The following is a 27,129-nucleotide window of genomic DNA, read 5'->3' as shown; positions in this document are numbered from 1 at the left end:
GGAGCTGGGGGTAGAGCGCCTGCTCGGGGAGTCTCGTGGATAGCCCATCATCGTCAATCGCGGGTGGTCAGTGCATCAATGCTGGGGACGTTGGCCTGGTTGGGAACGTTGGTGTTGCTGTATCTTCCTTCCCAGCGGATTTGCAGGATCTCGCACAGGCAGCGTTTGGTCGTACTGCTCCTGCACCTTGAGGTGTCTGCTGTAGACAGCCCACATCTCAGGGCCATATAGGAGGGTGGGAACCACCATAGTTCTGAAAGCCATGACCTGGGATCGTGTTGTTGTCCTTTTCCTAAGGTGGCTGAAGGCTGCGCTCGCACATTGGAGGAAATGCTGGATCTCTTCATCAATAGCTACTTTCATAAACAGCACATTGCTGAGGCATTGGAAGTGGTCAGCATTCTCTTAGGCCTTCCTGTGGACGTTGATGACCGGGGAGTCGGGGTTTGGGGATGGAGGAAGGTTTCAGTCCACATGCCAGGCCAGCTTGGTGGAGGATCTTTGTCTTGCAGATGTTCAGGATGGGACCCAGGCTGCCATATGCCTCAGTAAAGGTGCAGGGGATGGTCTGGGGCCCATCCTCTGAGATTGCACACACACAAACATCATCTGCAGCTCGATGACACTGGTCGGGGGGTGACTTTGGTTTTGGATTGAGGGCAGCGGAGGGGGAATAATTTCCTGCTGGTCTGTGCATTAGCCCCGCTCCAGCGGGGAGCTTGGCAGCAGCAAGATGAACCATTACCGGGAGTTAGATGGAGAGCAGTGTTGGGGCAGTGACAGAGCCCTGCTTGACACCGGTCTGAGTGGGGAATGGGTCGGTGGTGGACCTGTTTGTCATTACCATGATCTCCATGTCGATGTAGAGCAGCCGAAGGATGGTGACAAACTTCATGGTTGCAATGAAAGGACTCTCCATAATGCTTCCGTATTGATGGTGTGAAAGGCCTTTGTAAGGTTAAAGAGGGCCACGTACAGGGGGTTAGGTTCATTTCTCTGCATTTCTCCTGTAGCTGTCACACAGTGAAAATCACGTCTATATTATACCCCTCTGTGGCTGGGTGCCATGTTGCATTTTCAGGAGGTGTCCCTCAGCCACAGGGAGGAGATAGTTGAGAAGGACCTTGGTGATGAATTCTCTAACAGCAGGGAGACTCCCCTGTAGCTACCACAGCTGTGGCAGCTCGGAGCTCTCCTGGGAAGCTCCCCTCCTTCCAGGTAAAAGCAGACAAGGATGTGTAGGCTGCAGCGGGAGCTCTTTTCCTCTGCACTTCAGTACCTCAGTGGGGAATACCACCTGCTCCAGCAGCCTTGTTGTTCTTAAGCTGGTAGACAGCCTTCTCCACTTGGTGCAGGGTGGGGGTGCTGCCAATCTCCCGGCCTGTGAGATGCTATGGGATACTGTCAAGAACACATAAGATCGATGACAGAGCCCTGGTTGAGGAGGTCTCTGAAGCACCTCTCACAGCATTGTTTAATGCCTTCTTTATCTTTGATAAGAGTCACTCCGTCCTTGGCCAGCAGTGTGGTGGGGCCTTGGGTGTTTGGTTCTGTGGTACCCCACTATTCACTGTCTGCCACTTAGAAAAAGACACTTTTTTAAAAATCCATTTCAAAACGCTACCCCGAATCCCATGCGCTTTAATTTTACACGTTGATCACTTATGTGGGACTTTGTCGAAAGTTTTCTCAAAGTCCAAGTAAACCATATCCACTGTGTCTCCCTCATTAACTCTATTCGTTACAACCTCGGACAATTCCTGTAGATTTATCAAGACTGATTTTCCATTTCGTAAATCCATGCTGACTCTGTCCAATCCTCTCACCAGTTTCCAAGTGCTTATCTATTAAATATTTTATGATGGACTCTAACATTGTCCCCCACCACCAATGTCAAACTGACTGGTCTATAATTCCCAGTTTTCTCTCTGCCACTTCTTTTCAAATATTGTGGGATTACATTAGCTACCCTCCAATCCTCCAGTGTCTATAGAATCTTGTAAGATGACACTAATGCACCCTCTGTTTCTAAACCACTTCCTGAAGTATTCTGGGATGTAGATTATCAGGCCCTGGGAATTTTATCAGCCTTCAATCCCTTCAATTTCCCCAACACCATTTCTCTGCTAATATTGATTTCCTTCAGTTCCTCCCTCTCACTAAGCTCTGTGTTCCCCAACATTTGTGGGATATTATTTGTGTCCTCCTTTATGAACATAGAACTAAAGTGTGTATTTAGTTGGTCAGCCATTTCTTATTCCCCATTATAAAGTCCTCCATTTCTGACTGTAAGGGAGCTATATTTGTCATCACCAATCATCTTCTCTTCACATACCTATAGAAGCTCTTACAGTCAGTTTCTATGTTTCCTGAAAGCTCACTATTATGCTCTATTTCCATTTTATAAATCAGTCACTTGGTCCTCCTTTGCTGAATTCTAATCTGCTCCCAATCCTCGGGTCTGTTGCTTTTTATCAAATCTGACAATACTGAAAAGGACCTTCAACCAGCAAGTTTGTCCTGCCAGGAATATATTATTCTCTATACTACTCCCAATTTCCCACACTGGGCCCATAGCCTTGGAAGTTATGAGATTTCCTGCCTGAACACCCTTCCCGGGCAGTGCATTCCAGTTTCCCACCATCCTCTGGGTGGAAACTATTTCCCCTCAAATCCCTCTAAACCTCTGTCTTTTACTTTATAATGATGCCCCCTTGTTATTGACCCTTTGACTAAGGGGAACAGTTGCTTTCTATCCACAAAACTGTTCGGAGGAAGGGTCATTCGACCCAAAACATTAACTCTGATTTACCACTACAGATGCTGCCAGACCTGCTGAACTTTTCCAGCAACTTCTGTTTTTGTTTCTGATTTACAGCATCCACAGTTCTTTTGGTTTTTAGTTTTGCTTTCTATCCACCCTGTCCATGCCCCTCATGATCTTACACACCTCCATCAGGTCCCCTCTAAACTTTCTCTGCTCTAAAGATAACAACCCGAACTTACCCAGTCTCTCGTCATCGCTGAAATGCTGCATCCCAGGCAGTATCCTGGTGAATCTCCCTCTGCACCCCCTCCAGTGCAATCACATCCTTCCTACAGTGTGGAGACCAGAACTGCTCATCACCTCCCTGATCTTATAATGTATGTGTCAGATTGTAAGAGGTTAGAGCATCTAAGCCTGGGTCAGATTATTACCTGAATGGCTGTAAATTGGGAGAGGGGAGTGTGCAGTGGGACCTGGGTGTCCTTGTGCACCAGTCGGTGAAGGTAAGCATGCAGGTGCAGCAGGTGCTAAAGAAGGTAAATGGTATGTTGGCCTTCATTGCGAGAGGTTTCGAGCACAGGAGCAGGGATGTGTTGTTGCAGTTATACAGGGCCTTGGTGAGACCACACCTGGAATATTGTGTGAAGGTTTAGTTTCCTTTCCTGAGAAAAGGAAGTGGAGTGCAGCAAAGGTTTACCAGGCTGATTCCGGGGATGGCGGGTCTCACATATGAGGAGAGATTGACTAGGCTTGGGATTGTTTTTGCTACAGTTCAGACGAATGATGGGGTGGGGCGGGGGGGGCGCGAGCACAGGGATCTCATAGAGACTGATAAAATTCTAACAGGACAGGATAGGGTAGATGCAGGGAGGATGTTCCTGATGGTGGGTGTGTCCAGAACCAGGGGTCACAGTATGAGGATTCGGGGCAGACAATTTAGGACGGAGATGAGGAGACATTTCTTCACCCAGAGAGTGGTGAGCCTGTGGAATTCATTACCACAGGAAGTAGTTGATGCAGAACATTGGATGTATTCAAGAGGCGCTAGATATAGCACTCGGGGCGATTGGGATCGAAGGTTATCGGGAGAAAGCAGGATTAGGCTATTGAGTTGGACAATCAGCCATGATCATGAAGAATGGTGGAGAGTGGATCGAAGGGCTGAATGGCCTCCTCCTGCTTCTATCCTCCATGTTTCTATGTTTCTATGTATGTATTCTAAGAGGACACAGACCAATCTGTGATCAGGCACAGGTTCTACAAATTTCCAGAATTGGACTAGTTTTACTGGTGGAGTAAAAAAGAAAGCTGACTCTGCACTATTGGTCTTAAAAAGCTCTCACTTAACCTTAATCACCCAAATCAGCCGATTCGCAGTGATACTGCATCATGTATTGACACTCTTCCCAGAATGCCTCACTGTGATACTGACCACAGGACACTCTTCCCAGAATGCTTCACCATGATACTGACCGTGGGACACTCTTCCAGAGTGCCTCACCGCGATCACCACAGGATACTCTTCCGAGAATCCCTCACTGTGATACTGACCGCGGGACACATTTCCCAGACTGCCTCACCACGATACTGATCATGGGTCACACTTCCCAGAATCCCTCACCATGATACTGACCGCGGGACAGTCTTCCCAGAATGCCTCATCACGATACTGACCATGGGTCACACTTCCCAGAATGCCTCACCACGATACTGACCACGGGTCACACTTCCCACAATGCCTCACCATGATACTGACCGCAGGACACTTTACCCAGAATGCCACACCACGATACTGACCATGGGACACTCTTCCCAGAATGCCTCACTGCGATACTGACCGTTGGACACACTTCCCAGAATGGATCACTGCGATACTGACTGTGGGACACACTTCCCAGAATGCCTCACCACGATACTGACCATGGGACTCATTTCCCAGAATGCCTCACCGCGATACTAACTGCGGGACACTCTTCCCAGACCATGATGCTGACTGAAAGTCACTCTTCCTGGTCATCCCAGATGTGGTGCATCTGGGACTCTGTATGTAGGTTAGCTGTTACCAAACCTGCTTACACAGCAGTGTAAGCTATTGATACCATCACTGGAAGAATGCTCACACAAAGTCTTCCACAGAATAAAAGATCAATTTTGATGGATTGTAAATATGTTTATGACATATTAGTGAACTGCTGGTTACATTATATGCAAGATACAGAAGATATGGGAGCAGAATAAGGCCATTCAGCAACATGATGGTCTCTTGTGACACGTCAGGCCCAGTTTAAGGGTAAGTACACCTTACTGTTCGCTACATGGACTTAGCACTAGAACAACAACCATCAAATAAACCAGAACTGGTTCATAGAACAAATTACAGCACAGGAACAGGCCCTTCGGCCCTCCAAGCTGCGCCAATCCAGATCCTCTATCTAAACCTGTCGCCTATGTTCCAAGGATCTGTATCCCTCTGCTCCCTGCCCATTCATGTATCTGTCTAGATACATCTTAAATGATGCTATCGTGCCCGCCTCTACCACCTCCGTTGGCAATGCGTTCCAGGCACCTACCACTCCCTGCATAAAGAACTTGCCACACATATCTCCCTTAAACTTTTCCCCTCTCACCTTGAAATCGTGACCCCTAGTAATTGAGTCCCCCACTCTGGGGAAAAGCTTCTTGCTTTCCACCCTGTCGATACCCCTCATGATTTTGTAGACCTCAATCAGGTCCCCTCTCAACCTCCGTCTTTCTAACGTAAATAATCCCAATCTACTCAACCTCTCTTCATAGCTAGTGCCCTCCATACCAGGCAACATCCTGGTGAACCTCCTCTGCATCCTCTCCAAAGCATCCACATCCTTTTGGTAATGTGGCGACCAGAACTGTACGCAGTATTCTAAATGTGGTTGAACCAAAGTCCTATACAACTGTAACATGACCTGCCAACTCTTGTACTCAATATCCCGTCCGATGAATGAAAGCATGCCGTATGCCTTCTTGACCACTCTATCGACCTGCATTGCCACCTTCAGGGTACAATGGACCTGAACACCCAGATCTCTCTGTGCATCAATTTTCCCCAGGGCTTTTCTATTTACTGTATAGTTTGCTCTTGAATTGGATCTTCCAAAATGCATCACCCCCAAAACGTCAGCTTTCCTGCTCCTCTGATGCTGCTTGGCCTGCTGTGTTCATCCAGCTCTACACCTTGTTATCTCACCTTGCATTTGCCTGGATTGAACTCCATCTGCCATTTCTCCGCCCAACTCTTCAATCTGCTGCAATATTCTGCTGCATTCTCCGCCAGTCCCCTTCACTATCTGCTACTCCACCAATCTTAGTGTCATCTGCAAACTTGCTAATCAGATCATCTATACCTTCCTCCAGAACATTTATGTATATCACAAACAACAGTGGTCCCAACACGGATCCCTGTGGAATACCACTGGTCACAGTTCTCATTTTGAGAAACTCCCTTCCACTACAACTCTCTGTCCCCTGTTGCCCAGCCAGTTCTCTATCCATCTAGCTAGTACACCCTGGACCCCATGCGACTTCACTTTCTCCATCAGCCTACCATGGGGAACCTTATCAAATGCCTTATTGAAGTCCATGTATATGACATCTACAGCCCTTCCCTCATCTATTAACTTTGACACTTCCTCAAAGAATTCTATCAAGTTGGTAAGACATGACCTTCCCTGCACAAAACCATGCTGCCTATCACTAATAAGCCCATTTTCTTCCAAATGTAATTAGATCCTATCCCTCAGTATCTTCTCCAGCAGCTTCCCCACCACTGACGTCAGGCTCACTGGTCTATAATTACCTGGATTATCCTTGCTACCCTTCTTAAACAAGGGGACAATATTAGCAATTCTCCAGTCCTCCGGGACCTCACCCGTGCTCAAGGATGCTGCAAATATATCTGTTAAGGCCCCAGCTATTTCCTCTCTCGCTTCCCTCAGTAACCTATGATAGATCCCATTCGGACCTGGGGACTTCTCCACCCTAATGCCTTTTAGAATACCCAACACTTCCCCGCTCCTTTTGCCGACTTGACCTAGAGTAATCAAACATCGATCCCTAACCTCAACATCCGTCATGTCCCTCTCCTCGGTGAATACCAACGCAAAGTACTCATTAAGAATCTCACTCATTTTCTCTGACTCCTCGCATAACTTCCCTCCTCTGTCCTCGAGTGTTCGTTCCTCCCAGGAACAGCCCATTCTATTCCTGATGGACAGAGTGTATCTCATGATGCCCATTCACACTTTCAGGTCCTAGCCGTCCTATAAAACATTGCCCCCTGGCCTGTACATTTCAGCTGGGGTAACAGCAGCTTATACATCCCTGCCACTCAATAGCAGTTTGATCATGACTGAGTTTTCTCACAGCGAGTGGATCATGGTGGAGCTGACAGCAAGCACTGACAGCCTGTTGGTAACATCTTCACTGAGGGATAAAGGGGACAATTGAGGCTATTGAAGCTCTGTGCCCAGCTTCTATAATTTGAGCTTTTCCTGGGAACTGTGTGACTAGTTGATGTTGAGGATTGGTGATGAGTTTGTTGACTAAGGCCTATCGACAGTTCAGAGCGCACTGTAGAAAGTCATCCAGTCTTTATGATCTGCAAGTTCCCCTCTGAGCCATTCACCACCCTGACTTGGAAATATATCGGCGTTCCTTTGGTGTCACTGGGTCAAAATCCTGGAAGTCCCTCCCTAAGGGCAGTGTGGGTCAACCCACAACAGGTGGACTGCAGTAGTTCAAAAAGGCAGCTCACCATCACCTTCTCAAGGCCAAGTAACACCTCAAAGGGAGGTAGAAGTTTTGATCTCTCTTCCACAAACAGCAGTGGATGCTGGATCAATTGTTAGTTTTAAATCTGAGACAGATACATTTTTGTGAAGTAGAGACGCAGGGGCCAAAGGCAAAGATATGGAGTTGGCCAAAGATCAGCCATGATCTGATTGAATGCTGGAACAGACTCAAGAGGCTGAATGGCCTACTCCTGTTCTTGTATTCCTACGTTTCTAACAAGAGACAGCCAATAAATGGAGCCAGAGATGCTCACATTCCCATGAATGAGCAAAACGACTATTGACATTTGACTGATTAGAGGCTGGGTTGTTAAGTATATTTAAGCTTGATTGTGGGCAGCTATTTAACCAGGAAGGAAATTAAGGGTTATGGGAAAAAGGCAGGAAAGTGGAGTTGCAGATGATCAGATTAGCTGTGATCTCATTGAAAGGTGGGGAAGGCTCAATGGTCCCAAAAACCTACTCCTGCTCCTACAGCTCATGGCCTTGCATGTGACGGCCCGTCACTGTGACATCTCCTGAAGAGGTGAGCTCTCTCCTCCAGCTGTTTCACAAATCCCTCATGTTTTCCTGGACCCAATCCCAATGTTTACGAGAGGGAAACCCACAAGCCTTCAGACTAGAGGATTATCCAACCTCCTGCACTCATTGTCAATGCAGTGATAGCCCACTGTGCTCGTGTTGAATTGTCCCAGATAGAATCCTTCACAATGACCTCTTCGAGTCTCAAGCCTTGGAGACACCTCAAGGCCCTTGTACGCTGGGGATGTCGAGGTCTGTCAATGAAATGACACGAGAGTGGTCAGTGCAGCAGTCAGTACCACACATGGCTTTTGGTAGGTATACCCAATGCAGCTGTCTCTCTGCCTGGTTAATCTGATGCCAATGCACAGAACAGGAACAGGGTGATGGAAATGGAGAACTGCACTGGTGTTGAAGAATTTGCTGTCCATCCCACTCGTCCAAATTCCTCACCTTCACTGGATGACATTCATCGATCTGGCCAGGACAGTCACTCAGACTGGTTGGTTTTCTGACTCTGGCACAGCAGGAAGCAGAGAATTCCTGCTTCCCTTTGTGACAGTTGGTGATTAGTGAGAGTGGTTTGCATGTTGTCGGGGGAGAGAGAGGTTTCAGCACCATCAGATTACCATGAAGACCTTCAGGAAGACAAGTTAGCGATGCTCTGAGCAGAGCTCACACCAGCTTCACGTCGGTGTTCCAGTCCTTGAGCCTTCCAGAAGAGAACAGAACCTGTCACAGTTTCTGCAGCTGCCCCTCCTCAGGTACACGGCTCTCCCTGAGGCTGGCTTTGATGCCAGGACTCAGCGGCTCACAGAGCAGACTCCAAAGAAATGCTTCCCAGTGGCTAATGTGACAGTAAACACATTCAGACAACAGGCAAAGAGCTAAAATAAATTTATTAGCATCAGAATTTCGCTTAAAAAGAGAGATAGTGTTCAATGTAGACGGCAGACGGGGTTACACCCAGGACAACCATTGATGACACAACACAAAGATTTAGGGCAATGGAGTTTTAAAAACACTCCAGTGAATCTCTTCCAAACATGAAAATACAAATGGACAGTTTTCCCAATTACATTAGCAGGCAATAATTTTCACTCCTTCACAAGAATTGACAGTTAAAGGCTGAGATTAAAGACCATGCTTCCATGGATACAGCTCCCACACACACACTGACTCTCACTGGGGTACGGTCCCACACACACACTGACTCTCACTGGGGTACGGTCCCACACACACACTGACTCTCACTGGGGTACAGTCCCACACACACACTGACTCTCACTGGGGTACAGTCCCACACACACACTGACTCTCACTGGGGTACAGGGTCCCCCACACACACTGACTCTCACTGGGGTACAGGGTCCCCCACACACACTGACTCTCACTGGGGTACAGGGTCCCCCACACACACCGACTCTCACTGGGGTACGGGGTCCCACACACACACTGACTCTCACTGGGGTACGGTCCCACACACACACTGACTCTCACTGGGGTACGGTCCCACACTCACACTGACTCTCACTGGGGTACAGTGCCACACACACACACAGACTCTCACTGGGGGACGGGTACCACTGACACTGACATATTCAGTGTAGTACAGGAATATTATTGTTTTCCTAATAACTGAATGACCCTGAGTCTCACCCACTGGGTGGGTGAAGATGTGTATGACACGGGTTCCTGCTGAGGATGTCTGAAACGAGGCAGCTACCAAGCCATCAGCTCTTGATGTCTCTGCCTGCACAGTGTCCATCAGCCTATGTTTGAAAGGAGGCTGAAATGGTGTGAAACATCAGACCTGGATATTTCAGAGATCTATCGACCTGTCCCAGCTGAGTCCATCTTTACTTCTGTCTCTCTGATGGGAATTGCCCTGTCATTGGCTGGATCAATGGGAGAATCCTTGGGATGAGCCAGATGGAGGGGGTTTTGGCCGTGTCATTCTCGATGGTTGCTGCTCTGTTTCCAACGCTGAGAGGGTTTGCGATTGTGCAGAGCTACCTCCATGACCTCACAGCCCCCAGCAATCTTCTCCTGTGCTATGAAGAAGATCGCCACACTGGCAAAGTACCACCGTGCCAGGCTGTACGACCAGATGAGCACAAAGATGCCAATCACAAAAAAAGTCCAGTAGATGATAGAGAAGAACTTGATGAGGAAGACCCGACCCCTGGACTTGCAGGGAGGCAGCCGGGCGCGAAGCTGTGTCCCGACCTGATCCTGCCTCTGAATCCAGCTCAGAGCTGAGCTGTGGAGTAAAACTCGACTTTGGCCCTTGCTCTGACTCCAGCCCCTACCCCAGATGGGAGCTTTCCTGTGAACCTCATGCCGACTTGGATTCTGCTCCCGGACTGGACTCTGCTCCCGGACTGGACTCTGCTCCTGGACTGGACTCTGCTCCTGGACTGGGCTGGAAGTCGGAATCAGATCGCTGAATGAATGGCTGCCCTGGTAGTAAGCACGCAGTAATTTTTCCTTCTCGAACCAGCGTAGGCAGCACCACTCCTTCAGGCCATCCATGGAGGTGGGCAGCTGGTCTGCTGGGTAACGCCGGATGTGGAAGTGAATCTCTCTGGGGAAGTTGCCAGTGAATAGGTCCCTCTCGGACTGCGGAATGTTGTAAGGGTAGGCCACCGTCACATCATGGATAGCATCGAGATTACAGCCTAGGAGAAAGGCAGACAGCTGGTTAGTGAGTCACAGATCAGATTGAACTAGACCCCCTGAAGCTGCACACTTGCTAAACCTGGTGGAGTGGCAAGCAATCACCGAGTGTTTATGGTGTAGAAGGCGGCTGTACAGGCCAGTCACGGACCCCACCAGTGTCGGAGATAACCACGTGTACAGGGCATGCTCCCAATGGCAGAACTGTGAGCCCCCAATATCGGAAACATCCTTCCTGCATTTATCCTGCCTTAGAAGGGGAGGTGATGGCCTAGTGGTATTATCGCTGGACTGTTAATCCAGAGACCCAGATAACATTGTGGGGCCCACGTTCAAATCCTACCACGGCAGATGGTGGAATTTGAATTTAATAAAATATCTGGAATTAAGAATCTGGTAATAACCATGAATCGGTTGTGGATTGTTGGGAAAAACCCACCTGGTTCACTAATGCCCTTTAGGGAAGGAAGCTGCTATCCTTACCTGGTCTGGCCTACATGTGACTCCTGACCCACAGCAATGTGGTTGACTTATAACTGCCCTCTGGGCAGTTAGGGATGGGCAATAAATGCTGCCTAGCCAGTGATGCCCTCATCCCGTGAACAAATAAAGAAATAAAAGTCCTGTTAGGATTTTATAGGTTTCTACAAGATTCCTCTTCATTGTTTTAAACTCCAGTGAATATAATCCTTACTGACTAAATCTCTCCTCACACATCAGTCCTGCCATCCCAGGAATCAGTCTGGGAAATCTTTGCTGCACTCCCTCCAACACCAATAGCTGGGGCCCAAGCACTGATCCCTGCGGTACCCCACTAGCCACCGCCTGCCTCTTGGAAAAAGACCCATTAATTCCCACACTTTCTTTCCTGTCTGCCAAGCAGTTTCAATCCAATTCAATACACCACCCCCAATCCCATCTGCTTTAATCTCACACTTTAATCTCTTATGTAGGATTTTGTTGACAGATTTCTGAAAGTCCAGGTAAACCATATCTATGATCACAGCTGATCATCCAATTCAATAGCCTAATCCTGCTTTCTCCCCATAACCTTTGATCCCATTCGTCCCAAGTGCTATATCCAGTCACCTCTTGAATACATTCAATGTTTTGGCATTAACTACTTCTTGTGGTATTGAATTCCACAGGCTCACCACTCTCTGGGTGAAGAAATGTCTCCTCATCTCCGTCCTAAATCATCTACCCCGAATCCTCATACTGTGACCCCTGGTTCTGGACACACCCACCATTGGGAACATCCTCCCTGCATCTACCCTGTCCAGTCCTGTTAGAATTTTAAGTCTCTGAGAACCCTCTCTTCACTCAAATTGGTGCCAGAAGCATATAGAGAACGGTTCAGAAATATAAGGAAGGAACCAGGTCAGACTTATGTCGAGTTTGAAAGAAATAAACAGATAGATGGATGAGAGCATTAAAAATAGAAAAGACATGTGAGAATCTTAGAGAAAGATTATTCTGCTGGAGGAGTTCAAAAACTCACTTCCAGAAGTGATAAGAACTCATGTTAAGGAACAGAAAGTTAAAACAATGAGCAGAGCTGCAGAGATGGCTGATGAATACACATTAGTGCATAAATCAAAATTGAGGTTCCGAAAGTAATTTCATTCCATCAGGGACAGAAATTGGGGAAAAGGGAGATCCTTCAATGAAAAACAAAAAAGGAGATCATACTGGGAACAGTTTGTCACAAGTGAAAAAAGAAACCCAAGAGGGTGAAAAGAGGTGAAAGACCTCAGGTGTTTCTGCTGTGATAGAGGGGGACACATAAAGTCACAGTGCTGGTGGTTTGAGAGAGGCACTGGAGAAAACAGGCTAAACCAGTGGGATTAGTTGAAGTGGCGAAGGAGAAGTCGAGGAGCTGCAGGAGAGTGCACAGCCTTGTCACCGGCTGGATAGTGAGATAACGTCTGATCTCTTCACCTCTGTGGGTAAGGTTTACCTTGGTAGAACAGGAGAAGGTAAACAGGTTACAATATTGAGAGATATGGGAGCTGGTCAGTCTCTAACAGTAAGAGATAAAAGTATTTGCACTCCATCTGATGTGTTACCCGAGACAGCGGTAATCTGTGGAATAGATGGACAGAGATTTAGCATTCCCCTGTGTAAGATAAGGCTGGAAAGTCCAATCAACACTGGGGAAGTGACAGTGGAACTGAAGGAAAAATTGGCTATTCCAGGAATACAGTCTGTTCTTGGAAATGATATAGCTGGATCACAGATGGGAGTGATGCCCCTTGTAGTGGCGAAGCCAAAGGAAAACCAGGGAACTGAGGAGTTAAAAGTAAAATACCCTGGAATTTTTCCAGATGTGTGATGACAAGATCCCACAATCATATGTTAATGCAAGAGGGGAAAACCAAAGAGAAAGACAAAGGAGATAGTAGGAACTGCAGATGCTGGAGAATCCGAGATAACAAGCTGTAGAGCTGGATGAACACAGCAGGCCAAGCAGCATCAGAGGAGCAGGAAGGCTGACGTTTCGGGCCTAGACCCTTCTTCAGAAATGGGGGAGGGGAAGGGGGTTCTGAAATAAATAGGGAGAGAGGGGAAGGCGGATAGAAGATGGATAGAGGAGAAGATAGGTGGAGAGGAAACAGACCGGTCAAAGAGGTGGGGATGGAGCCAGTAAAGGTGAGTGTAGGTGGGGAGGTAGGGAGGAGATAGGTCAGTCCAAGGAGGACGGACAGGTCAAGGGGGCGGGATGAGGTTAGTAGGTAGGAGATGGGAGTGCGGCTTGAGGTGGGAGGAGGGGATAGGTGGGAGGAAAAACAGGTTAGGGAGGCGGGGACGAGCTGGGCTGGTTTTGGGATGCGGTAGGGGGAGGGGCACACCCAGCACTTTTCCCTGCAACCGCAGGAAGTGCTACACCTGCCCCCATACCTCCTCCCTCACCCCCATCCCAGGCCCCAAGAAGACTTTCCACATCAAGCAGATGTTCACCTGCACATCTGCTAATGTGGTATACTGTATCCGCTGTTCCCGTTGTGGCCTCCTCTACATCGGGGAAACCAAGCAGAGGCTCAGGGACCGCTTTGCAGAACACCTATGCTCGGTTCGCAATAAACAACTGCACCTCCCAGTTGTGAACCATTTCAACTCCCCCTCCCATTCCTCAGACGACATGTCCATCCTGGGCCTCCGGCAGTGCCACAACGATGCCACCCAAAGGTTGCAGGAACAGGAACTCATATTCCGCTTGGGAACCCTGCAGCCCAATGGTATCAATGTGGATTTCACAAGCTTCAAAATTTCCCCTCCCGCTACCGCATCCCAAAACCAGCCCAGCTCATCCCCACCTCCCTAACCCGTTCTTCCTCCCACCTATCCTCTCCTCCCACCTCAAGCCGCACCCCCATTTCCTACCGACTAACCTCATCCCGCCCCCTTGACCTGTCCGTCCTCCCTGGACTGACCTATCTCCTCCCTAACTCCCCACCTACACTCACCTTTACTGGCTCCATCCCTGCCTCTTTGACCGGTCTGTTTCCTCTCCACCTATCTTCTCCTCTATCCATCTTCTATCCGCCTCCCCCTCTCTCCCTATTTATTTCAGAACCCCCTTCCCCTCCCCCATTTCTGATGAAGGGTCTAGGCCCGAAACGTCAGCCTTCCTGCTCCTATGATGCTGCTTGGCCTGCTGTGTTCATCCAGCTCTACACCTTGTTATCTCAGAAAGACAAAGGAGTTGAGGTCCAGTTAGCTGATGTCCTGTTTGATGAAATGGTAAAGGAAAAACCTAAGCAGGTAAAGGATCAGGAATAGGTTTCTAGTTCTGAAAGACTAATGGAGATACGAGAAAAGGATGAGACAATAAAAGATTTATATCATAAAGCTTACTTGGAAAAGGAATCTGAATATATTCCCAAACGTTATTAACTTAAGGATAAAATCCTAAGGTGGAAATGGAGACCGTGACAGGTTAGTGCAGAGGAGAAATGGGTGGAAATGAACCAGATTGTGTTGCTGGTAGCGAAGAGACAGGAAGCATTGTGGGTAGCACACAAATTACCGGCAGGAGGACTTCTGGGACTGAGGAAGACTCAGGCCAAGATACAGAAGCATTTCTATTGGCCTGCATTACACAAGGATGCGGCTGAATTTTGCCAAACCTGTCATAGATGTCAGATGGTAGGAAAGCCACAGGCTGTAATAAAACCAGCGCCTTTGATACCAATTCCCACGTTTGAAGAACCTTTCACATGGGTTATGACTGATTATGCAGGTTCTCTCCCTAAAACCAAAGCCGGGAGCCAGTATTTGCTAACTCTAATGGATGTGTCTACCAGGTTTCTGGAAGCAAATCCATTGCGGAATGTTAAGGCAAAAAAGGTTGTGGAGGAGTTGTTTGCTTTCTCTATCAGTTATGGACTACGCAGAAGTTTCAATCAGACCAAGGGTACAATTTTACTGCCAAACCATTTAAGGTGGTCATAGACAGTTTAGGCATCCAACACTTTAAATCAAGTGCGTACCATCCTGAATCCCAGGGAGCATTGGAAAGGTGGCACCAAACCCTAAAGACCATGCTGTGGGCTTATTGCCAGGATTACCCAAGTGATTGGGATAAAGGTATCCCATTTATATTATTTGTTATTAGAGATGCTCCAAATGAATAGACTCAGTTTACTCCATTTGAGTTGATATTCGGACACGAAGTTAGAGGGCCTTCAAAATTAATTAAGGAAAAATTGATAGGTCTGAAGTTAGAGATCTCACATTAGATTATATATCTGAGGTAACAGAAAGATTAAACAGAGTTGGTGAATTAGCTAGACAACATTTGAAGGTGGCACTGCATTTAATGAAGTAAGAGGCAGATTAGAAATCCAAAATTCAGACGTTTGCCCATGGGGATAAAGTATTGGTGCTGTTGCCAGTGGTAGGAGATCCCTTCAAAGCAAAGGTTTAGTGGTCCCTTTCAGATTGAGAATTCAAGTCAGGTGAATTATCTGGTAAAGATGCCAGATAGGAAATAACTTTATCACATATATCATGTGAACATGCTGAACCCTTACTATGACAGGGTAAGGGAACTGCAGAAACAGGTATTAGTTACTGCTGAGTGAGGTATCAAATCCAGATGATTTGGATTTTGATGTGCCTCATAGTAAATTGAATAAAGAGGTAGTCCTGAAAGAATGTGATAGGGTAGTAAGCTATCTACCTCAGAAACAGAGAACTGAATTAAAAGGCTTGTTGCAGCAATATGAGGACATACGTAGGAATAGAATGGGGAGGACTAGTGCTATTGTACATGAAGTTGATGTAGGGAATGCTGTTCCAATAAAACAACACCCCAACAGGCTTAATCCTCTCAAAGCCACACAGGTACAGAAGGAATTGGAAGCAATGCTCCAAGAAGACATCATCGAGCCGAATCAAAGTGAGTGGAGTTCGCTGATTGTGTTGGTTCCCAAACCTGATGGTACTCAAAGATTCTGTGTGGATAATCGGAAGGTCAATGCCGTGACTAAATCAGACTCATACCCAATTCGAAGGCTGGAGGACTGTGCAGAAAAAGTTGGATAAGCTACTTACATCACAAAGTGGGACTTATTCTGTGGTTACTGGCAAGTACCTTTGTCGGAGAGCGTGAAAGAAGTTTCTGCTTTTGTAACTCCAAACGGGCTGTATCAATTTAAAGTAATGATCTTTGGAATGAAGAATGCACCAGCCACTTTTCAAAGGCTTATGAGCAGAGTTGTGGCAGGACTGACCAATTGTGCTGTCGACATAGATGACTTAGTGATCTTTAGCCATTCATGGAAAGATCACATGGTGCATTTGGCAGAGTTCTTTGAGAGACTACAGAAGGCAAAACTGGTCATAAACTTGGCAAAAACTGAATATGTGAAGGCAGAAGTGATATTCTTAGGGCACAACACCAGATACGGATGGGTGAGACTGAGAAATATGAAGATGAAGGCCATCGAGGAATTGCCAAGACCATCCTCGAAGCAGGAAGTGCTGCGCTTTTTAGGATTAAGCGGATTCAACAGGAAATTTGTACCAAATGTTAGTAGCGTGGTGGCACCGCTGACGGATTTGTTAAAAAGGAACACAAAGTTTCGGTTGACAGAACAATGCCAGGAGGCATTTGAGAATTTAAAAGCAGTGTTAACCACTGCACCAGTTTTAGCCACACCAAATTTTTTGAAACCCTTTGAAGTTGTTATTGACACAAGTGATGTGGAGGTTGGAGCTGTGTTGTTACAGGAGCATGACTGTGGAATTGAAAGGCCAATTGGTTATTTTTCAAAGAAACTCAATATCCACCAGAAAATATTCAACCATTGAGAAAGAGTTATTGAGTTTGCTACTGGCCATACAACAGTTTAATGTTTATGTTGTGCAAAATATATCGGAGACAGTTGTGTATATTGATCGCAACACTTTGACATTTTTGGAAAGATTTAAGGACAAGAACACCAGACTATTTTGTTGGAGTCTTATGGTACAAGCATTTAATTAACAGAGTGTACATGTTGCGGGACGTGAAAATGTTAATGCAGACGCTTTATCGCGGGTTTAAAATAAAATGTGTGTTTAAGATAGAAATGGTAGTGTTCAATGTTATCTATGTATATAGAATTAGTATGAAATGTGTAACTCTAGATTAATGCATTATAGATTTAGTAATAGTGGCACAAAGATTTTGACAAAAGAAGAAGCCATCTTTTCATAATTATGGTTCGTTCTTTTAAAGGGGGAGGTGTTGCGAAGTTGTGTAGAGTATTTGTGAATTAGAAAGCAAGATAGAATCTATCATAGAATCCCTACAGTGTGGAAACAGGCCGTTTGGCCCAACAAGTCCAGACCGACCCTCAGAGCAGCCCACCCAAAACCATTCCCCTATACCCTACCTAATCTACACATCCCTGAACACTATGGGCAATTTAGCATGGCCAATCAAGCCAGCCTGGACATCTTTGGACTGTGGGAGGAAACTGGAGCACTCAGAGGAAACCCACGCAGACACAGGGAGAATGTGCAAACTCCACACAGACAAGCACCCAAAGGTGGAATCAAACCCAGGTCCCTGCTGATGTGAGGCAGCAGTGCTAACCACTGAGCCGCCATGCCGCCCCAGATGTTAGAATTTGTTTGTAACAAAATGATAGGGGTAAGAGTACATGGTCCCTTTAAGAGGTGATGTGCTTTTCTAAGCTTGGAGATATATTAAAAAAAGTCTGCAAGCAACTGCAGATGCATAGACAGTTCTGATATTGAAACATACGTATCAATTGTCTGTGTGGTTGGCAACCGAGGCTTGTTTGATGTTAAGGCAACCAGCCAATTAATTTAAACCAGGCACTTAGAGACGGAAAACCAATTAAATTTAAATCTGGTGGTGTTGACAACCCAAGACCAAACCTATTGGAAAAAACTTGACAAGGGTATATAAGAAGAGGGTTTTCGAAAATCAGTATGAGAGCGAACTGCCATTGGAAGAGTAAAACTCTGGCTCTCACAGAAATTGTTAAACTCTCTGATTAAGCACCAGCTAGAAGGTACCACGGCAACCTTAGCTAATGCTCCTGACATAAGGATTCAATAAAAAATTCCTGACTGAAGAATTGTGGAAATAGCATAGAAAGGGCAGCAGGGTGGCTCAGTGGTTAGCACTGCTGCCTCACAGCACCAGGGGCCTGGGTTCGATTCCACCCTCGGGTGACTGTCTGTGTGGAGTTTGCACATTCTCCCCGTGTCTGCGTGGGTTTCCTCCGGGTGCTCCGGTTTGCTCCCACAGTCTAAAGATGTGCAGGTCAGGTGGATTGGCCATGAAAAATTGCCCATAGTGTTCAGGGATGTGCACAATAGGTGGGTTATATGGGTCTGGGTGGGATGTTCCAAGGATCGGTGTGGACTTGTTGGGCCGAAGGGCCTGTTCCCACACTGCAGGGATTCTATTCTATTCATTCTGGAAGACCTGTAGTTTTGAGAGTCTAAGTTTTAATTTATTTTTCTTATTACTTTGGTTTATATAAGTGGCACTTGTATTTATTGGAACAACATGCCATTAGAATTTTGTTCTGTTTGGGAAAAGTTAGTAGTTAAGGGGGAATTGTTTGGCTTGTTAGTAGGTTTGTTAATTTGTTCACTGTTAAGAGTTAGATAAATAAGTTGCTACTTGTTGCTTTTAAAACCTATCAGGGATTTCTTTAATTTAACCTCTCCTTTATAACAGATTGGGAGATGAAAGGCAGGTTGTACATGTTTCCCGTTTCCCATTTCCTTTAGCAGATGGTGAGGCGTGCTTCTCTGGGTGTTTTGGTTTTAAAGAGCGGAGGGGCTCGACCTCCGCTCTGTAACGTTAGAACATAGTCTACATCTGTATTCTTCCAAGCAACAAGCAAAACCTCACACTTTCTTACATTGTATTCTGTGTGCCACTTTTTTGCCCCTTCTCCCAGCCTGTCCGAGTCCTTCTGCAGCCTCCCCAACATTGACCCCCTGCGGAATCCCACTAGTCACCAACTACCAACCTGAAAAAGACCCCTTTATACCCAATCTCTGCCTCTATCCATGCCAGGACCGTGCGCCTAACACCATGGGCTCTTATTTAGCAGCCTCCTGCGTGGCACGTTGTCAAAGATGTTCTGGAAAGCTGAATAGATCACATCCACTGACTCTCCTTTGTTTAACTTGCTCATTACCTCCTCAAAGAATTCTAATAGATTTGCCAGGCATCACTTCCCCTTGACTTCGCGATTTGATTTATTGTCACAGACACAGTGAAAAGTACTGTTTTGCACACTAATCAGACAAATCATACCTGGCGCTGAAGGACTTGTCATATGATGAGTGGGTGAGGACTATGGGTCTGTACTTGATAGAGTTTAAAAGAATGAAGAGAGGATCTGGTTGAAATTGCAATGTTATTGCTATTACTGAGACTTGGTTGAGGGAAGGGCAAAATTAGCAACTAAATATCCCAGGATATAGATGCTTCAGGCGGGAGAGAGAGGGAGGTAAAAGGGTTGGAGGAGTTGCATTACTGGTCAAAGAGGATATCACAGCTGTGCTGAAGGAGGGCACTATGGAGGACTCGAGCAATGAGGCAATATGGGCAGAGCTCAGAAATAGGAAGGGTGCGGTAACAATGTTGGGACTGTACTACAGGCCTCCCAACAGCGAGCGTAAGATAGAGGCACAAATATGTAGACAGATTATGGAAAGATGTAGGAGCAACAGGGTGGTGGTGATAGGAGATTTTAATTGACTGGGATTCACTTTGTGTTAGGGGTTTAGATGGAGCAGAATTTGTAAGGAGCATCCAGGAGGGTTTTGTAGAGCCTTATGTAAATAGTCCAACTCGGGAAGGGGCCATACTGGACCTGGTGTTGGGGAATGAGCCCGGCCAGGTGGTTGAAGTTTCAGTAGGCGATTACTTTGGGAATAGTGATCACAATTCCGTAAGTTTTAGAATACTCATGGACAAAAACGAGAGTGGTCCTAAAGGAAAAGTGCTGAATTGGGCGCGGGCCAACTATAGCAAAATTCGGCAGGAGCTGGGGAATGTGGATTGGGAGCAGCTGTTTGAGGGTAAATCCACATTTGATATGTGGGAGGCTTTTAAAGAGAGGTTGATTAGAGTGCAGGACAGACATGTCCCTGTGAAAATGAGGGATATAAAGGGCAAGATTAGGGAACCATGGATGACAGGTGAAATTGTGAGACTAGCAAAGAGGAAAAATGAAGCATACATAAGGTCTAGGCGACTGAAAACAGACAAAGCTTTGGAAGAATATCGGGAAAGTAGGACCAATCTGAGACAAGGAATTAAGAGGGCTAAAAGGGGTCATGAAATATCTTTAGCAAACAGGGTTAAGGAAAATCCCAAAGCCTTTTATTCATACATAAGGAGCAGGAGGGTAACTAGAGAAAGGGTTGGCCAACTCAACGACAAAGGAGGGAAGTTATGTGAGGAGTCAGAGAAAATGAGTGAGATTCTTAATCGCAGATGCATTTTGGAAGATCCAATTCAAGAGCGAACTATACAGTAAATAGAAAAGCCCTGGGGAAAATTGATGCACAGAGAGATCTGGGTGTTCAGGTCCATTGTACCCTGAAGGTGGCAACGCCGGTCGATAGAGTGGTCAAGAAGGCATACGGCATGCTTTCATTCATCGGACGGGGTATTGAGTACAAGAGTTGGCAGGTCATGTTACAGTTGTATAGGACTTTGGTTCGATGACATTTGGAATGCTGGGTACAGTTCTGGTTGCCACATTACCAAAAGGATGTGGATGCTTTGGAGAGGGTGCAGAGGAGGTTCACCAGGATGTTGCCTGGTATGGAGGGCGCTAGCTATGAAGAGAGGTTGAGTAGATTAGGATTATTTACATTAGAAAGATGGAGGTTGAGGGGGGGACCTGACTGAGGTCTACAAAATCATGAGGGGTATAGACAGACTGGGTAGCAAGAAGCTTTTTCCCAGAGTGGGGGACTCAATTACTAGGGGTCATGATTTCAAGGTGAGAGGGGAAAAGTTTAAGGGAGATATGCGTGGAAAGTTCTTTATGCAGAGGGTGGTGGGTGCCTGGAACGCATTGCCAGTGGAGGTGGTAGAGGCGGGCACGATAGCGTCATTTAAGATATATCTAGACAGATACATGAATGGGCAGGGAGCAGAGGGATACAGATCCTTGGAAAATAGGCGACAGGTTTAGATAGAGGATCTGGATCGGCGCAGGCTTGAAGGGCCGAAGGGCCTGTTCCTGTGCTGTAATTTTCTTTGTTCTTTGAAACTTACAGGATACCGAGAAACCTGGAAAGAATGGATATGGAGAAGATGTTTCCACTGGTAGGAGAGACCAGGAGTCGAGGGCATAGCCTCAGAGTGAGGGGGCAACCCTTTAGAACTGAGATGGGAATTTCCTCAGTTAGAGGATGGCGAATGTGTGGAACTCATTGCCACAGAGGGCTATGGAGGCCAAGTCATTGAGACAGACGTTCTTGATGAGTAAGGGGATGAAGGGTTAGGGGAGAAGGCAGGAGAATGGGATCAAGAAACATTTCAGCCATGATCGAATGGCAGAGCAGACTCCATGGGCCAAATGGCCCAATTCTACTGCTATATCTGATAATCCCTCTAACTTCTTTCTCAGTGTGTGGATTTCTGAGGTCTGTGCACAGCAGTGACTTCTGAAATCAGAGGACAACGTATGAGTATGTGTAAGACCTTGTGTCTGGGTTTGTGCATGCATCCGTGTGTGTGCTCATTCTAGGTGCTAATCCAGTGTAGTCCTTTTTTTCATTCATTCATGGTGTGAGGGCAGCGCTGGCTGGGCAGCATTTATTGCCCATCCCTGATTGCCCAGAGGGCACTTAAGAGTCAACCACATTGCTGTGGAGTCACATGTCGGCCAGACCAGGTAAGGATGGCAGTTTCCTTCCCTAAAGGACATTAGTGAACCAGATGGGTTTTTCCAACAATTGCCAATGGATTCATGGTCATTGTTACATTGTTAATTCCACCACATGCCATGGCGGGATTCGAACCCAGGTCCCCAGAACATTACCAGTCCAGTGATAATACCACTCGGCCATCGCCTCCCCTTCAGTTTGATTGATGACAAATGGGTTATTTTGAGTTGATTAATGAAGCATGGTAACTGTGCTTTTTAATCCTGGGAATAGTACAAGAGAGAAATAGTTGTGCCTTTTGGTAAGTGAACCAACATTTGCACTAATGCTACAAACGGAGGAGTTTTGGAGCTTGTTTATCAGCACATTCCCCACTTCACCACCACCAGCCCATCACAGTTGTCAGATGGTATGGGGTCTTGGAGTGGGATCCTGGACATTAACAGTGGGAAATTGAACATGGAAGAATAGTGATTGCTAAAGGATATGAGGAAGACGCACTAGATTTCTCCTTTTAGAAAACCATGACGACATTGGAAACAGCCAAAACTTTCTTGCAGGTGGAGAAGGCATCCCTGACTGGTTTACAAGATTTAAGCTAATTGAATTGATAGAGGACAGAAAGGTGGAGCTGCCTGCTACAGCTGAGACAGCAGAGATAATGAACATTGTGGCACAGCACTGGGAATTGGTGGGAGTCCAAAGGGGACCAAGTAGGGAGTCAATTGACTTAGATATAGAATAGAATCCCTACAGTGTGGAAACAGGCCATTCAGCCCAACAAGTCCACATACCGTCCAAGGAGCATCCCACCCAGACCCAGACCCAGACCCATCCCCCTACCCTATCCCTGTAACCCTGCATTTCCCACGGCTAATGCACCTAACCCACACATCCCTGAACACTATGGGGTAATTTAGCATGGCCAATCCACCTAACCTGCACATCTTTGGACTGTGGGAGGAAACCGGAGCACCCAGAAGAAACCCACACAGACACAGGGAGAAATCCACACAGATGGTTGCCCGAGGATAGAATTGAACCCGGGTCTCTGACGCTATCAGGCAGCAGTGTTAACCAGTGAGCCACTGAACCATCCAATTAGCAAGAAAGCAACTGCAATTTAAATAGCTTAAGCATGGAACAGGACTGAAGCAACTGTGAAATGGAAATTAAAAGAATGCAAAGAGAGTGAGAAATGAAAAGGGGGGAAAACTTCAAAGAGGAAAAGGAGAATAATAGGGGTTACCGGCTTACAAGAAGGAACCTGTACTGCAGAGGAATGTTCTGATAAGGAAAAACATGCTTTTTACCCAAAGTCCAGTTAGGAGATGATTAAATTTGTACAGGCACTACCAAAACAGCAGCAAAAGGATATGGACGCATTCTTCACTTTTTTTGAGAATGTTACCAATCAAATCACACGGCTAAAGGAAAACTGGACACTGATCAGGCAGAGCATGTTGTCAGGTAGAGCACACGAGATTTATGCATCACGGTCACAGGAGGTTTTTCTGGGTTATCAGGCAATACAGACACAATTCTGGATAACAGAATTAGTTCGGGAGGTGTAAAGGCAGAAGTTTTCAAACTTAAGGAATTTGAAAGGGTGAAGCAAAATAATTTTAACCATTAAATATTGAAGTTAAAAGTTAATGCCACTCTCAAACAAATTCTTTTCTCAGAATTTAGATGTTCATTTCCTCAGTAATTAGAATTCAAGTTGAAAACCAGAATATTGCAAAGGTCAGACAGGCAGCAGAGGTATTAGGTGATCCATAAATTAAACATTTACTAGCACCCCTCTGCCCCATAAATTTGAGAAGAGTAAAAGGCGGGAGAATGAAATGAGATCAAGCAGACAGGGTACGGAATGCAGAGTTGGGTCTAACCCAAGATCCCTTCCTCCGATCAGAAAGGAAGGTGCTGAGGGTAGAAGTGAAAATTGAAGGCCTAAGAGTTTCCATGGTACTAAAGTTAAGAATACTGGAGCTGTGGGACTTACTGGGGTTTGTAAGAATGATCCTAAGAAAGGAGCACAGCATGGTGTAAAGGTCATGTCTTTTCATTTTTCTATATTTTTAACAGTGGACTGAAGCGGGAAAGAACAATTTTAAAACACAAGGATTATTGAAGGATTACTGCAAGCTTTTTAAAAGCAAGAAACCCAACGCTCATTGTGAGCACTGTTTACACAGCTGCTAGGAGAAGGTGCAGATAAGCTGGAGCCAACGGCACGTACAAATGGAGATTCAGTCTGCAACAACTCGCTAATTGGTCTGTGGGCAGTTATTATCGCCAAAGGCCTCCTGCCTAACAACAATTATGTGATTGGTTCTCAGGTGAGGGTTGAGAAACATATCAGCCATGATTGAATGGCAGAGCAAGAGTCAATGTGCTGATAGGCCTAATTCTGCACCTATGTCTTACTATGGTCTTATTTGATAACTGAACAACTTGCAGTTGTGAAAGAGATAACGAAAAGTGATCAGATCTCAACCAGGCCAGAAGAGCTGTCACTGCTCTCTGCAGTAACACCACCACTTCGAGCCTGAAGAAAGAGTCTATTCTATCTTCAGCAGTCATTGTAAGCAGTGAATTTTAATTAATAAGGCAGAAATCTTTTCTCAGCATGAATCAGCTCCACCGTACCTCCCACAGAGCAGTGAAAGCAGTCAGAGAAGGCAGATCAAGAAGCAGCAACTGATCAGTATAAGCACCATCTGAGCAGATCCTGTGAACAGGGACCACTGACCTGCATTCTCAGTCTCTGCCTCTGTCCATTATACCAAGTTCGTTTTCCTGTGTGTGTATATGTGTGCATGACTGTGCACATGTCTATGTGTGTGAGAGCATGTGCGTGCAAGCGTGTGTGTGTAAGAGGGAATTTGTCAGGGAATTAGCATTTAAAGAGTAGAGTGATATGCCAATGGTCCATAATCATTCACCTGTAGCTACAGTCTACTTCTCTGTAATATACAGTCATTCTTGTTAAGTTCAGAAAACTGGTCCATGCTTTCTGTTAGTCTGGTTCTGAAAGAAATCTGGGGATTTTACATACTTTTTAAAATGTTTAACTTTTATGACAACTCCAGGAACAGCAAGTTTTAATTCCCAGCATGTTACTTGGAGTGAGGGGTAATGACCATATCCAAACAGATCAATTTGAGTTTAATTACAACTAGAACCCACAGCTATTCATTGGTTAGAGTATAGGAGAGGGGAGTAAGGTGGATGTAACATAGAAAAGAATTTTTGTCAAGAGCAAGAGTAACTCTTTATTCCTTAAGTGAGACAGCTAAATTAATCAGAGAATCTCAAGAGTGTAGAAGCAGGCCATTTGGCCCACAGTCCTCACCACTCCACTGAAGTGCATCCCATCCAGACCCACCCCACTACCCCATCCCTGCAACCCTGCATTTCCTCGTGTCTAACCCACCTAGCCTTCACATCCCCGGACACTACGGGTAATTTAGCACAGTCAATCCACACATCTTTGGACTGTGGGAAGAAACCCACGTAGACACGGGGAGAATATGCAAACTCCATGCTGATGGTCACCTGAGGCTGGAATCGAACCCAGATCCCTGGCGCTATGAGGCAGCAGTGCTAACCACTGAGCCACCATGGGACAGGGATGAGGCAATGGAGATATTCTCACAATGCTACAGATAAAGTGTGGTTGGTTGGTCATTTTAAGAAATTCCTGTGGCAAGACAGGGGAATACAGAAAACAGCAGAATTGATAAACAGGTTCTGAATAAGCTTTCAGTAGGGATGTGGGTAGAAGATGTAGGGCCATTACTGAAAATGAAAATGGGACACCAGCATTTCCTTATTCTCATAGATCTGATAACTTGATTCCGAGGTCAATCACAGCGAAACTAATGGGGAAAAGATGCATTTTTTAAAAAATACACATTATGGACTGCCAGAGGAGGGGGAGGAGTGTGGAGAGGGGCAGGGGGAGGGCGACAGAGGGTGTATGAAAAATAAGTTTTGTTCATTCTTTTTAAAGCAAGTGACAGGTACTGCTGATGGGGGAATATTGTTTCACTGCCCAAAGTGCCAATCACTTGCGCAACATGGACTTGCTGCTCCCTCTCTCTACATTCGTAATGTTTCAACAGGTTACCATTGTGCTTCCTGTAACCTACTAGAGAATCCTCTTTGAGATAACAAAGTGTAGAGCTGGATGAACACAGCAGGCCAGGCAGCATCAGAGGAGCAGGAAGGCTGACGTTTCGGGTCTGGACCCTTCTTCAGAAAGGTCATTCTTTCTGATGCTGCTTGGCCTGCTGTGTTCATCCAGCTCTGCACCTTGTTATCTCAGATTCTCCAGCATCGGCAGTTCCTACTATCAGAGAATCCTCTTTACTCAGTTTCTTCTTTTTTCTTTATTCATTAACAGGATGAGGGCGCCGCTGGCTGCCCAGAGTCAACCACATTGCTGTGGGTCTGGAGTCACATGTAGGCCAGATCAGGTAAGGATGGCAGTTTCCTTCCGTGAAGGACATTAGTGAACCAGATGGGTTTTTCCAACAATCAGCAATGGATTCACGGTCATCATTAGACTCTTAATTCCAGATATTTATTGAATTGGACCTCAGTTGTTTTCTCCGCCTGCTTCCGTCCCCCCCCCCCACCCTTCTTCCCACCCCTCCCCTTCCCCCATTTCCCGCTCCCCACCGTTCCCTCGCTCCTTGTCCCTCTCCAAACCCTGCCCCTCTCGCTCCTTACCTCTCTCCAACACTGTACCCCCCTTCCTTGCTCATCTCCAACCCCCTCCCACTCCCTCTGATCTTGGCCCGAAACCTCCCACTCTTCCTGCCCCTCTCGCCACCCCTCCTTCTCTCCCTGTAGCTATCTCCCCATCGCCCTCTCCATGCCCCTCCCCGTCCACCCCCTCCACCCTGCCCCCCGCTCCCCTTTCTCCCCACCCTG

At 46.4% G+C, this 27,129-nt stretch overlaps 1 protein-coding gene across 1 annotated transcript in view; it reads right to left on the bottom strand.

Annotated features, from left to right (window-relative positions):
* Positions 1-8,997: 8,997 nt before the first annotated feature.
* LOC125488313 (lysocardiolipin acyltransferase 1-like) overlaps positions 8,998-27,129 on the bottom strand; it is a 31,235-nt gene continuing 13,103 nt past the window's right edge. The window contains exon 4 of the mRNA XM_048621268.1: positions 8,998-10,796. Within this exon, the coding sequence (XP_048477225.1) occupies positions 10,069-10,796 (728 nt within the window). The 3' untranslated portion in view covers positions 8,998-10,068. The remainder of the gene's footprint in view (positions 10,797-27,129) is intronic.

The sequence above is a fragment of the Rhincodon typus genome, unplaced genomic scaffold, assembly GCF_021869965.1.
Source record: "Rhincodon typus isolate 14 unplaced genomic scaffold, sRhiTyp1.1 hic_rhity00000354, whole genome shotgun sequence".
Taxonomy (NCBI): domain Eukaryota; kingdom Metazoa; phylum Chordata; class Chondrichthyes; order Orectolobiformes; family Rhincodontidae; genus Rhincodon; species Rhincodon typus.
The sequence above is the reverse complement of the archived record's forward strand: the minus strand, read 5'-3'. Positions and strand labels throughout refer to the sequence as shown.